This window comes from Tachysurus vachellii, chromosome 16 (genome assembly GCF_030014155.1).
Source record: "Tachysurus vachellii isolate PV-2020 chromosome 16, HZAU_Pvac_v1, whole genome shotgun sequence".
NCBI classification, from domain to species: Eukaryota; Metazoa; Chordata; class Actinopteri; order Siluriformes; family Bagridae; genus Tachysurus; species Tachysurus vachellii.
Window position 1 is genome coordinate 7,688,183 of NC_083475.1, and position 14,285 is coordinate 7,702,467.

The 14,285-nt window shown below is 44.8% G+C and overlaps 1 protein-coding gene across 3 annotated transcripts in view; it reads right to left on the reverse strand.

Annotated features, from left to right (window-relative positions):
- ptpro (protein tyrosine phosphatase receptor type O) overlaps positions 1 to 14,285 on the reverse strand; it is a 61,792-nt gene that overhangs the window by 23,521 nt on the left and 23,986 nt on the right. For all 3 annotated transcript variants that reach the window (XM_060889816.1, XM_060889818.1, XM_060889817.1), the window contains exons 3-15: positions 14,117 to 14,272; positions 13,878 to 14,030; positions 12,747 to 13,325; positions 12,440 to 12,601; positions 12,148 to 12,344; positions 11,564 to 11,684; positions 11,244 to 11,437; positions 9,182 to 9,293; positions 7,329 to 7,492; positions 3,766 to 3,886; positions 2,614 to 2,747; positions 1,339 to 1,477; positions 1,012 to 1,132 (exon numbers count right to left, since the gene is read on the reverse strand). In XM_060889816.1, the coding sequence (XP_060745799.1) occupies positions 1,012 to 1,132; positions 1,339 to 1,477; positions 2,614 to 2,747; positions 3,766 to 3,886; positions 7,329 to 7,492; positions 9,182 to 9,293; positions 11,244 to 11,437; positions 11,564 to 11,684; positions 12,148 to 12,344; positions 12,440 to 12,601; positions 12,747 to 13,325; positions 13,878 to 14,030; positions 14,117 to 14,272 (2,353 nt within the window). The remainder of the gene's footprint in view (positions 1 to 1,011; positions 1,133 to 1,338; positions 1,478 to 2,613; positions 2,748 to 3,765; positions 3,887 to 7,328; positions 7,493 to 9,181; positions 9,294 to 11,243; positions 11,438 to 11,563; positions 11,685 to 12,147; positions 12,345 to 12,439; positions 12,602 to 12,746; positions 13,326 to 13,877; positions 14,031 to 14,116; positions 14,273 to 14,285) is intronic.

Consider the following 14,285-nt stretch of genomic DNA (forward strand, 5'->3'; position numbering starts at 1 on the left):
TGAAACTGACTCTTTACTCCGTAAAACTGACTCTTACACAGTGAAACTGACTCTTTACACAGTGAAACTCTTTACACAGAGAAACTGAAACTGACTCTTTACAAAGTGACACTGACTTTTTATTCAGTGAAAACTGAGTCATTATTTAGTAAAATCGACTCGTTATTCAGTGAAATTGACTCTTTATGCAGTAAAATTTACTCTACACAGGAAAACTGACTCTTTATGCAGTGAATTTGACTCTTAAAACTGACTCTTTAGACTTTTATTAACTATTATTGTTTGAATACGTTACACAGAACATTTCTGAATCATTTAAAAGGAAAGAGACTCGGACGTGACTTTGTATAATTCGTTAACAGGTTGCTTATTTTAGGAGTCCTAAGCTTTCAACATGGTGGACAAGAGGACACTTTCTGTTCTGAATAACAGGCTTTTGTTCATTTTTCATTTAGCACTTTAGGGTCCTAATTGCTAGCGCTTGCCATTTTGTTCATATTCATTGGATAACTATCTGAGCAATACGCGTGATAGTGTCACAGGAAAAGTCAAATTAAAAAAGAGAAGTAGAATTAGAAGTAACATATAAATTAAAAAAGGGGAAGTAGGATCATTCTGAAAGCACATAAATGCAGAATGATTCCCAGATGTAGAGGATTACGTGCACTCGGTAGAGACGCTGATGAGCGGTCATTTGGCTAGTGAGAAGTTGGCACAGACTAGGCATAATAGACTGTCAGGGGAAAAAACTGGACAACAAAATAAAACTGTTGTGTAGTTTTAGCTTTGTGACTATATTATTGTTCCCAGAGGTGAACATATGATCATAATTTTATACCCCAACAGTAGTCTAGAGTATGCAGTCATGTCCTGCCGTGTAATTAAACGAAATCCGTTCTTCTCGTGATCTCAGGTGTCGACGGTGGAGCTGTGGAGATCGTGGACGAGCTGCGCTGTAATTATACGGTAACGCTGTAGTGGCATTAGTGCACTGTGTGGTTGAGATCTTACCTGGTCATCTGCATGTGTTTTTTGCGCAGCACCAGTAGAAAGAGCACGAGCAGGCTGATGAGCAGCACACTGAGCACCGCCAGGGCTGAGATAGCAGCTACGCTAGGATTCATCTCATGAGCTACACACAAAGAAGTCTCACGGTTACTGTCAAATTTAAGCTATCGCTATTCTAATTTGACACGAGTGAGACGTGTGAAGGACAAGGAGAACGAGGAAGAGGAGGAATAGGAGGAGACAAAAAAAAAACGGGAGGAAGAGAAAAGAAGAAGGAGGATGAAGAGGAGAGGAAGGAGGAGGAGGAAGAGAAAAGGGAGGAGGAGTTACCCAGGGTGCTGATGGTAATGTAGGCAGGCTCGCTGGGTGTGCTGTAGCTGTAACTGATCACGCTGCAGTTGTAGGAGGTGGAGGCCTGCAGGTTGTTCACCGTTAACACATGGGAGTGGGCAGTCTGGGGCTCGGCAGCCTGTGTGTGAACAACACAAAGATAATTAACCCTGAGATCCCCAGCCTGTGTGTGAACAAGACGTATCGGTGTGATGCTCAGGAGAACGCATCCTTTTTTGCTATACAGTGTATGAGTAATCTGTGATGGAGTGAAAATTTTGGTATCCAAAAATGTGTACGTGAAGTAAACTGCTAGATGACGAGAGCTAAAGCTGACGAGCGTAGTCGTTCATCATCCCTAACAGGACTCGGTGAGAGTCAGAGTAATATCTCAAGCAGATGGCTCTGTGCTGATTGGGACGAGTGGGCACAAGAGTCAACAGAGTGCACTGCCAAGGCACTACTGTGGAGTCATTCTCACAAAACTCAATACAGAGATTAAATGCTTTTATACGTCTCCCTGGAGGATCAGTGTCCTGGACATTAGGGTCCTAAACCAGCCACAATCATGTCACACTTAACATAAACTGAGATTTCATTTTATTACTCTGAGTTCTGTCATCTCCACCATTTTGGGCAATTCACTGTGAATGTGATCGAGGGGACGGGTTGAGCGGGACCAATGGTAGCCATGGGAACACGTGTCTTATTATTCTCGCCCTGAAAGTCAGCGTGTGCGTCATTGCAGAACACATGAACACGATGGAAGTGATAGGAAGTTTCTCTGCTCCCTCCATCCACTGCTCTCTCACGGTGAATAGCTTTGTGTGCCTGCAAATCACAACACCTTGCTCTCCATGTTCATGAGCACGCTCGCTGGCACTGTTCCACGCTACCAGCTTCATTAATACAGTAAGGAAAAGCACAGCTGTGGGTCAGATTGGGCACAACACGGTGAGTGCTGCAGCATTGAGTCCTAAAACCTGAAAATGACCTCATCTGGTCACCAGGGGCATTAAACATATATACAAATATCATTGCGCTTAACAAGAAACAAAACCTTGTTGTGCTTGTACTAATAACTATTCCAAATCCACCTTTTCATTCATATATGTTCATCCACAAAAAGAGCAGTGGGTCCTGATCATGTGACCGTGGTGTGGTGTGGTTCGTTTATAGCCTGATGGCGTTTTACACCTGATGGTGTAATACGTCATCCATGCGGCACTGTATATTAACTGCAAAACGTCTCACTAGCATGTAATGACTTCCTACCTTGAGTTGTGTGATGGGTTTGAGTTGCCTGCAGCTGACTTGGTAGAAGTCCACCACTCCCTCCTCGGTCCAGAGCAACGTGACGGCGGAGTGGGTAGCGTTGATGGCGTACAGGGACTTGGGAGGTGCTGGATCTGTAAGGAAGAAATATATCTTCATTAACTTATCTTAAGTCGAGAGTGTAGTTTATAAAAAGTTTATTTAAAAAAAATCACTTTCAGGACTGTTTCATGTCTTGTATCTCTCAGGGTCAAAATAAGTGGTGGTTTCCATCCACCACTTATATAACACAGGGTAAGAGGAAGCCTGGAGTCTATCCCAGGGGACATGGGGGACAAGGTGGGACACACTGGACACGTCACAGGGCACAGTGTAATTGTAACACACTCACACACTACAGACAATTTAGAGAAGCCAATCAGCCAACAACACACATGTTGGTCTGGGTAGGAAACCTGGAGGAAATCCCTGAAGCCATGAAGAGAACACACACACACACACACACACACACACACATGCACACACACACACACAGGTAGGAGCTTGGAAGCAGATACGTTGCACACACTGCGTCTGGGTGATTACTATAACATTATTACAGGCTGTTTATCTCAGTGTTATTGGGATGACCTTCTTTTATTAATGCCTAAGTTCCTGATGACAGAAACTGAGAATCTAGAAAGAGAAAGCTTCATCTGTATTATTAAAGCTCTCATCTGAAACATTTAAGACTTCGTTCAAGCTACAGAAAGACAAACGCTTTACGAGGGTGAAGTTAATATGAAGTTATTATGAAGTTATTATAAAATATATAGGGGGGCACTCCGGGTACTCCGGTTTCCTCCCCCGGTCCAAAGACATGCATGGTAGGTTGATTGGCATCTCTGGAAAATTGTCCGTAGTGTGTGATTGTGTGAGTGAATGAGAGTGTGTGTGTGTGTGCCCTGTGATGGGTTGGCACTCCGTCCAGGGTGTATCCTGCCTTGATGCCCAATGACGCCTGAGATAGGCACAGGCTCCCCGTGACCCGAGGTAGTTTGGATAAGCGGTAGAAAATGAATAAATGAATGAATGAATGAATGAATATAAAATATCTAAAATCGCCGGCTAGCGATTTTGCGAGTCAAACAGGTCGAAAGGTCAAAAACTCACCCAGTTTGAGGATGTGGGGTATGGAGGTGTTGCGGCTGCGTTCGGTACAAGCCGTGACTGTCAGGTTGTAGATGTCACCAGGAGGAAGCACAAGCGCAGCCTTCATTACGTTGCGTGTCACCTGTGGAGAGAAAAAGAAGAACTGAAAGCTCTAACATGGTCACAGAGACTGTTTAATGCACGTGTGTGTGTGTGTGTGTGTGTGTGTGTGTGTGTGTATTATAAACTGAATAACTGTGTTTTGTTGGTGCTTCATGTATTTACTTGTATATAGAGCCTTGTGTAAAGAATAAGTCACAGTGAGCTGATTACATCACATGACACTGAAGCCCCAGCTACCTTAAAGGTACCCTGACAACTGTACGTACTGTATTCCTTCTGCTGCTATGTCCTATTTGTCAGCTCTCTTCCACCCCAGAGACTAGAATCATACCACCACTGACAAGATATCAGTTTGGGTGATGGATCAGTCACCTCTCAGCAGTGACCCGGACACGGTGGTGTGGATAGCAGTCTCTCAGGTGCAGCAGTTTCACTATGTCCTCTTTACTTTATTATACCATCACCTGCCTTGTTGCTACAGTTACAGAATAAATCTGATCTGTTAGATGGTTTTCACCCCCAAGACTGATGATAGCTCTGTAGTGTGGATCAGCAGATTATTTGAGCTGTAGAAGCTGCTACATGTGATACAGTCCCACTTCCATTCCACTGATATGATGAGAATATACACTACATGAGCAAAAGTATGTGCACAATTCTACAGAAAGTCTCTGTATGCTGTAACATCACAATTTCTCTTCACTGTACTAAGATATACAGACACTGCTCCAGCACGACGATGTCCCTGTACACTAAGCCCCTGAGCTCCATGATGACACGGTGTGTTAATGTTGGAGTGGAAGAACTCTAGTGTCCTGCACAGAGCCCTGACTCTGACTCAACCCCACTGAACACCTTTGAGGATGAACTGGAACACAGACTGAACTCCAGACCTCCTCAATCTTACACCATCAGTGTCTGATCTCACTAATGCTCCTGTAGCTGAATGATCACTAATCCCCACAGACACACTCCAACATCAGTGTCTGATCTCACTAATGCTCCTGTAGCTGAATGATCACTAATCCCCACAGACACACTCCAACATCAGTGTCTGATCTCACTAATGATCCTGTAGCTGAATGATCACTAATCCCCACAGACACACTCCAACATCAGTGTCTGATCTCACTAATGCTCCTGTAGCTGAATGATCACTAATCCCCACAGACACACTCCAACACCAGTGTCTGATCTCACTAATGTTCTTGTAGCTGAATGATCACTAATCCCCACAGACACACTCCAACATCAGTGTCTGATCTCACTAATGATCCTGTAGCTGAATGATCACTAATCCCCACAGACACACTCCAACATCAGTGTCTGATCTCACTAATGCTCCTGTAGCTGAATGATCACTAATCCCCACAGACACACTCCAACGTCAGTGTCTGATCTCACTAATGCTCCTGTAGCTGAATGATCACTAATCCCCACAGACACACTCCAACATCAGTGTCTGATCTCACTAATGCTCCTGTAGCTGAATGATCACTAATCCCCACAGACACACTCCAACACCAGTGTCTGATCTCACAAATGCTCCTGTAGCTGAATGATCACTAATCCCCACAGACACACTCCAACATCAGTGTCTGATCTCACTAATGCTCCTGTAGCTGAATGATCACTAATCCCCACAGACACACTCCAACATCAGTGTCTGATCTCACTAATGCTCCTGTATCTGAATGATCACTAATCCCCACAGACACACTCCAACACCAGTGTCTGATCTCACTAATGCTCCTGTAGCTGAATGATCACTAATCCCCACAGACACACTCCAACATCAGTGTCTGATCTCACTAATGTTCCTGTAGCTGAATGATCACTAATCCCCACAGACACACTCCAACATCCGTGTCTGATCTCACTAATGCTCCTGTAGCTGAATGATCACTAATCCCCACAGACACACTCCAACGTCAGTGTCTGATCTCACTAATGCTCCTGTAGCTGAATGATCACTAATCCCCACAGACACGCTCCGAAATCAGTGTCTGATCTCACTAATGCTCCTGTAGCTGAATGATCACTAATCCCCACAGAGACACTCCAACATCAGTGTCTGATCTCACTAATGCTCCTGTAGCTGAATGATCACTAATCCCCACAGACACACTGAAACATCAGTGTCTGATCTCACTAATGCTCCTGTAGCTGAATGAGTGAAACTTGTTCACATCCGATCATCAACGACGGTGTGATTGGCCGTGCTGTTAGTGTGTGAGGACCAGCGTTAGTGTCTCCGCTGTCAGAGTGAATGCTGAAGTTAGCACTTTCCTACACATGAGCAGGAGATCAAAAAAGTCTCAGAGGAAGCATGTGCTAGCCCTCAGCTGCCAGGTGCTAGTGGCGCCGGAAAACGACTAAATGTGATGTAAAAAAAAAAAAGTGTAGATGAGGCACATTCTCAGTAAATCACGATGCAGTCCTGCACAGAGGTTTTAAACAATAAAACATGTCTCAGTGTTATTCAGAAATCTAACAGAACTGAGGAGAAGAACAAAGAATTAACGTTGCTATAGAATAGAAGATAGAACAGCACTGGCTTCAGGAGGTCTAGAGGGCAGATGAGCATCTCTGTCTGGAAACATTTAGCAGTATCTAATTAATCCCTTTGTTCTGTGCGTGTGGGTTAACCTGATAGCATAAGAGCCTCTCCATGCCTTTTTAATTAGACCTCAAAAAGACACCAAGGAAGCAATCGATAGCACAGCTCATCACTAGTAAAAGGCTAAGGATGCTCTGTGTAGGACTTACTGCTCACAGCTCGCTTCACAATGACCGCTGGCCTTCTAATGGCTCGGCAGCACCACGGGATTCATTCATTCATTCATCTTCTACCGCTTATCCGAACTACCTCGGGTCACGGGGAGCCTGTGCCTATCTCAGGCGTCATCGGGCATCAAGGCAGGATACACCCTGGACGGAGTGCCAACCCATCGCAGGGCACACACACACACACTCTCATTCACTCACGCAATCACACACTACGGACAATTTTCCAGAGATGCCAATCAACCTACCATGCATGTCTATGGACCGGGGGAGGAAACCGGAGTACCCAGAGGAAACCCCCGAGGCACGGGGAGAACATGCAAACTCCACACACACAAGGCGGAGGCGGGAATCGAACCCCGACCCTGGAGGTGTGAGGCGAACGTGCTAACCACTAAGCCACCATGCCTCTCGCACCACGGGATGTTTAAGGTAAATTGACGGTAACGGTGGCGCTCAATCGAGGCAGGGACGCAACCGTCGGAGGTCCGCTGCCTCGCTGTGAACGCTATTAGGCTTCTCACTGTTCTTGATCGTGACATTTGAAAAAAAACATTTAATCAGCGAGTTTGTATAAAACACAAACCGAGGCGCGTCATATCATACGTCCGATCTGATTTTTACTGCTGCGTCTCAGCTCTCCGGATCTTATTCCTGTATCTATAGAACCTTACGTCTGTAGAGAAACGTCTCCTGGAGCCTTTCTTTCCTTCAGCCAGCACCTGCCAGTGCAGCATTCTGGAGTGAGACAGATCTGTGAAGAGATCGCCGTAGGTCCAGCGCACGTACAGGACGCCATGGGAGTAATCCACTGACGAGATGTGAGGTGCCTCGGGAGCTGCGGGAAGAATCGTAGCACATTCTCTCGTTAATGACTAGCCGACTGTTAAAGAGGTTTTCACACTGGCAGTTTCAGACCTGCCAACCTTGGAAAAAATTTTTGAGTAGCAACTTACTCAACTTACTTTACTTTTGAGTAGCAACTAAAATAAAGAGTATAACGTTATGTGCATGATCGTTTGTGTATAATATCTGCATACTCTTTATGTATTGCCATAAATTAGATCTAATGAAATAAACAGTAACTTCATATCTGACAACACATACATGTGTTAATCTACAAGAACCAGTAACAATCGAGTCAGAATACGATTGATATTTAAAAAACGACGTTAGTTTCGTCATGTTATAGCATGACTGCGTGCTATAAAAGGGATACACAGACGCTCGCGGTTATTTATTTCTGCGTGCTCGCGCCAGTTTGTCTTTTCCGTTAAAGTACGACGGCAATGCGTTTACAGGCATGACGTACGTTTCCTATATAAATACTGGCAAATAAAGTAAAACTTGATCTGTGCGTAAAACTTAAACTTGAGGCACAACACCGGACACTTGGGCACATGCCCCAGTAAAGGAGTCTAACGACGCCTGTGGTTCGGCAGGCTTATTAAAATGGATCAAATTCACAATTCTGGCCATTTACCTTTGAAATGTCCTCACTTGTAAAAAAACAGTCACTGTAAGAAGAACTGAAGACGGACAGAGACAGATGAAAACCACGTTCGTTTTGACGGCTCTTTGAAGAGTTTTAAACTGCCGCTATGATTGGTCAAGTTATTATTTTCCCAGGTTGCTGCCCAATGCGGTTTAAAGAGCATCACCCTCTCTAAAATGTACAGACAGTTGAACTCAAAGGCATCAATGGTTTTTTACAATGCGTATTTTGAAGCGACAAATGGTAGCAGCGTACTTTTGATGTCTAAATGCGTATCTGCTACACAAAATGCGTAAAGGTTGGCAGGTCTGCAGTTTAGTCTAAAACATAAAGCTTAGACAACATCCTTCTTTCTGACACTACAGTCAGACAGTAAAACATCTTTAGCATCGTTCTGCAGATGTTAAAGGACCTCTGTAGAGAAAGTAGAGGTTCTGGACCTTCTTGTAGACGACTTCAGAGTTCTTAGTCCAGTCCAGTTTATTATTCATGTGAACTCAGGGGTAATTTTAATCCTCCACCTTGTCCATAGACTGGACATGTGGTGTGGAGCAGGAAGTGCGGCACGGGACCGAACCCGAGATTTCCGTTCAAGTGAACGCTACTCGTACTCAGTTCTGCAGGTGTTCAGGAAGAAAAGTAACCTGCGCTTGTGTGCGTTTTAGCCGATGACGTCATCATTGGTTTCCACAACCCACGTGTACACGTGAGTGACTGGGAACTTTTTGTGCGTTTGCGATAACGTCGGATGAATGTAAGCGTGAGTCTGAAACCAGACCGTCGGTGTGGTGCCGCTGGGAACGAACGCTCGGATTCCGACCACAGCGATTCTGCCCAGTGTGAAAACCCCTTTCATGAATTGTAGTAATTAGTGCAAAAGGTTTTTCCTCTAACTATTTCTGTAATCATACAATTTAAAGAGCATCACCCTCTCTAAATATAGCATTTTTATGCATTATCATTGTGTTTAAGGTGCAGCTCAGATGTGACACACACACACACACACACACACATCGTGCCGTATTCACCCACCAGTAATAAAGCTCACAGTGGACCCATCACAGCAGCTGAGCGGAGGGTCACCCCAGGTCACCATGGTTACCCTGAAGTTGTAGTACCATGCAGGCAACAGATCTGTCACTCTCTGTTAAAGGAGAAAGAAGAAGCGTAGACAAAGTTAGATCTAAGGGTGTGTCCTGAATCCTTTGTGTATTAAGTCATGTGAGTCATGTGTTCACTCTGAAAACTCCAAGGTTCACTAGATGATGCGCTTATTCAAAAAAAACGTCCTTTAAATTGGCTCACACTGTGTGATTTATTTTCAACCTCTGCTCACTGGGTTTGACGTCATTCACAATCGACCGGAAAACATATCATACTTCTGCTTACTATAAACTTTTTTGTTCTCCATTCCAGTGGCTTTATTTTTACTAGTGAATAAATCCACATTGGCACTAGTGTAAACAGGGAGGTGTTATTTCAGTACCGTTGGTCTGTGACACAACAACAAACACAGCGGTGCGGATTATGCATGATGTCGTAAAGCGTCGAATCCGTACTGCAGCGTGCGTGAAAGTTCTAGACGGACGGTGAAGGCCACAACACGCAGTAAAAGGATTAGATGTGAATCCACTGCGTGTTTCTGTGTGCCATCTTTCACCTGCTAGACGGGTGAGGAATTAACGGGGCGTAAACAATGTCCGTATGACGTTCTTTAATGATGAGGAGTGTTTGCTCCATGTGCGCACGGTGCTCACAAAGGTTAACACAAACTGTGTGCGAAACTGGTCACAATTCCTTTGTTTGCTAATCTGATTAAAAACCCATCCAAACAGTAATACAAGTCCAGACCGTCTGATTTAATTAGCTGCTAAGTTCAGCCCCATGTCCTGACCTGATTTTAACTGTAGTACTGAGTTCCTACTTCAGCAGTCTTTAATTCCTGTTCAGGGCCAATAAACGCCTCCGTGCTACCCGACCACCAAATGTGCATGAGAGCAATTCAGCATGTGCAGCCTGCAATTAAGCACGAGTATAATAATTATAGACAGAAAATTGCACGCGGGGATACATGCATATTAGCACGAGAGATGACTTGAGACGAGAGGAACGATCTTACAAGAATATCCGTAATGCACAGTAGTGATACAGGAGCACGACTGAACCGACTGAAGTGCTTTGTTTCTCTCGTAAGAGTTTTGTTTAGCTGATAAATATCTTTCTTTTTTTTTTTTTTTATCCAGCTCTGGGGCTCAGAAAATCATGATGAAGCCTTTAAAATACTTTCCAGGTTTGTAATACAGGACTATTAAACATTTTATTATGTAACATAACTGACTAAAATCCAAAAGAATACTTTCATTACATTGCACTGACTTCAGACTAGTGAGAAGTGCTGTGTTGTTATAGGAACCAGATCCTAAATCTCTAACTCTAGTAACTGAGTCATGATGAGAGAGGAAAGATTGATAATAGTGTCTGATAATAGACACTGTAACAGTCTGATAATAGTGTGTCACTGTGGTCAGGATTCCACACGATGCTGCGTTCACACATACGACAGATCGTTCGTTTTCGGTGAAGGCTGGTGACTTCTTGTGGCGTTCGCGACAGCGAGGGTCGGCGACGAGCTGTGGGCGTGTCCACGTCAACGACGCAACAAAGTTGAGAAAAGTTGAACATATGGAGCGACTCGGTACAGCGACTACCAACGGGAGTACATTAGAGCGCACGTGATCCGTGACAAAGAGCACACGCTGTGAGAAAACTGATTCGGACCGCTAGCTGCACCGCTCAGTGTGAAATGTAGTTACTATGGCAACCAGTAGTAAGCACCGGTTTTATAAAAAAAGCCGCAAATAACACGCGGCTTGTTCGTTTAGGCGTGACGGTCAGTTCGATACGTCAGCACGCGAAAGCCTTCTTCGATATTTCGAATATTGTTTTGTAAATAATGAAACAAAATAAGATCGTGAAGTTTCTCTCGCAACCCTAATTACAAACCACGCTGGTTTGATCTTGACTCTGATTTCCTAAAAACAAAAAGAAGAAATATCTGAAAGGACAAGAAACTCTGAAGACTTCTTGTCTTTACCACAGAGGCGATGACGGAGGCGGTAGCAGCGATCTCGTAGTACGTGGTCCACTGGGCGACCTGCGTGGCCGAGTTGAAGAAAAAGGTCTGCAGGACGTATTTGCGGAAGGCCACGTTGTAGGGCCTCTGCCAGCTCAGAATGACTGCCGTGGGACTCAGCGGGTACACCACCAGGTCTCGCACTCCTGTAGGCTCTGCCGTTAGATCACCCAGTCAAAATAAAGACAAAGTACATGTTTATCAGGTTTTACTTTATATAGCAGACCTCCTTTCTATAACAAAACATATCCAAAGACAGAAACATCAGGGTGGATGCGTACCCATATCAAAAATGACCGGTTCTGAGGGGGGGCTGATGAGGGGTCCGTTAGTGTAATACATCACCACTCTGTACTGAGCACCGGGCGTCAGGCTAGGGATGATGTCACTGGTGATGTTTTCCTGTAATTCATAATAAAATCCGCTGTAAGGATTCTGACCGATCAGGACATGCTGAGCGAAAACTAAAATATCAGTGTGGAATCTATCAGTGAAATCTAATATAGTATAATAAAAAATAAAAAAAATGAAAGTTTGGGGTACAGAAATTATAATCAGTGAGTAATTAGTAATAGAAGGATGAACAGCTTTCTACTTTCCAGGGGATGAGATGTAACGACAGTATATTAACCTCGTAAGGACGTTTCCTCTAAGCTTATGGTCACACAAATAACAATATGATATTAAAATAAACATTCAAGTCACTTTACAATAACAACAACAGAGAGAGAGAGAGAGAGAGAGAGAGAGAGAGAGAGAGATCAGACAGGTAGTCGTAGTGAATGTAAATGACGTTATGATTAATCATCTATCAGGTGTCTGATTACCTAAAAGCAGCTGAGCGTAACGTGTGAGTGTGTTGTACCTCAGAGCAGTATGTGTTCTCCATACGCTGGCTCAGGCTGGGCTTGAGGCAGGTTAGAGACACCACTGACACAAGGCTGCCGTTGTGGCTCTGCGTGGACGGAGCCCAGGACACGGAGGCCGTGCTCTTGCCCCGCATTTTCACACTCACCCCCTGTGGACGCTCGTTGGGCTGCTCCAGCCACTCGCCTGTAGGACCTGGAGCACAAACACACATGAGATAATATTGCATGCCAGAGCACATTACGTTCCAGTGCAGAGTTAATGTGTAAATGAGAGGGAGGAAAACGCACTGAGGTAGAAGGTAAATCCTCGAAGTGACGCGCTCTCTCTGGGCTCGCACTCTCCCGAGGAGCTGATGGTGGTCACTTGGACCCGGTACGTCCCAGGCTCTGACAGCTCGGTAAAGAACTCGTGAGTGTTCTCTTCCACTGTTGTCGTTTCACTCTTGTTACCTAGGAAACAGGGGAAACATAAAATTCTTGAAAAAAAAAGAAAAGAAAAGAAAAATAAGCATGAGTGTAAAACGTGTTCTCGTTGCACACGTCCTAACTGTATTTTTACCCCTTTACCGGAGCGCGACTTGCGTGGCTGGCTTACCGTCTCGGTAGATGTAGACGTTAAAGCCATCGATTGTGGTGGGTGGTGGAGGAGGCAACCAGCGAAGCTCCAACAGAATGGAAGGTGGTTTGTTGGATCCATCAATGGACTCTGGTCTGAGATCCATGGCTGAACCAAGCTCCTTTGAGTCTTCATACTCTGGAGCCACTCCGTTCACAAACTCGTACTCTCCTTCGGTGGGGGAGGGGCGCCCCATTGGCCAGTAGGATGCAGTGGAATTCTCGCTCTCTGACACGTCGCTGGTGTTAGTGGGCATGATTTCTGCAGTAGGTGTGTACACGTCATTGACGACGTTAACGAATGGTGCCGAGCTGCTGTTTAGGCTCTCGGAGGTAGAAAGAGGAGGCTGAGTAACCATTTGTGACTTCTCTTTGGGTCTGGGATCTTCCTCTTTGCCTCGCACCTCCGTTTCAAGCGCTACCTCCATCTGGGAAACGTTGCGCGCTTTTCGTGGCAGGCGGGTGTCCTGGGTCGTCTTTTCGCCCCAGTTAGTCGCTGGCAAGCCTCTTCTGTTAAGCGGAATGATCTTGAGAGACACGTTGAGCGGAGGGGTGGGTACTAGAACAGACAAGCAAACAAAAAATTAAGCAGGGATTATTATCTTTATCTAATACGTCACGAACAGTCCCCTCCCCATCCTCCTCTATCCCTACACCAAACCCAATATAATTCAGAACAACTCCACTATTCTTACAACACAGAACAATCAAAATGTCCTGAAGGTAGGTACTGAACGAACACATTAGGTGCTGAATCAAATGGACTAGATACTGATTCGAATGCACTAGGATCTGAATCAAATGCAGTAGATGTCTAATCAAATGGAATAAGTACTGAATCGAATGTGTTATGTAGTGAATCAAATTCAGTAGGTACCAAATCGAATCTGAATCAAATGCCTCGGGTACCGTTACGGTACGTGATTTCGTATGCAGCCATTTGCTAATTACAACCCATCATTCCTCCTTTAAGTCTTATCAGATCGGTTTATTAATACTTGCAACTTCCTTAGTCATTTCCAGCAATACATTTCCAGCACACACACACACACACACACACACACACACATCCCGGAGAAGCTTCTAGAAGAAGCTAGTCACTGAGTTATACCTGTCCTGTGATGATGTGGCTCGTGGATTACGTCACTTTTTTCTATTAGGGTGCTTTTGTTGACCGTGGCTTCGGAGATGAGCTGGAAGGTGATGTTGCTGTAGCATGTTCCAGGCAACCAGTGCTTAAAAACCGTTTTACCTTTCTGAAAATCTGGACAGAAATAAAAGGAGAAATACCACTAAATATACATTTTAATCGGAATGAGTGGTGTCTGTCTGTTATAGAGAGATTCTGACCTTTGTAGAGCATAAAGCGCTGCTCTCTGCCCTCAGAGTAGCTGATGTTCACCCGGCTGAAGCTGTTTCTCTCCGGCCAACGCAGCTCAAATACCACGCCGGTCTCCGGATCTGGCTGGTAGTCTGAAATCTGCACGCTCTGCAGTGGAAGAGGCTCTGAGGAGAAGAA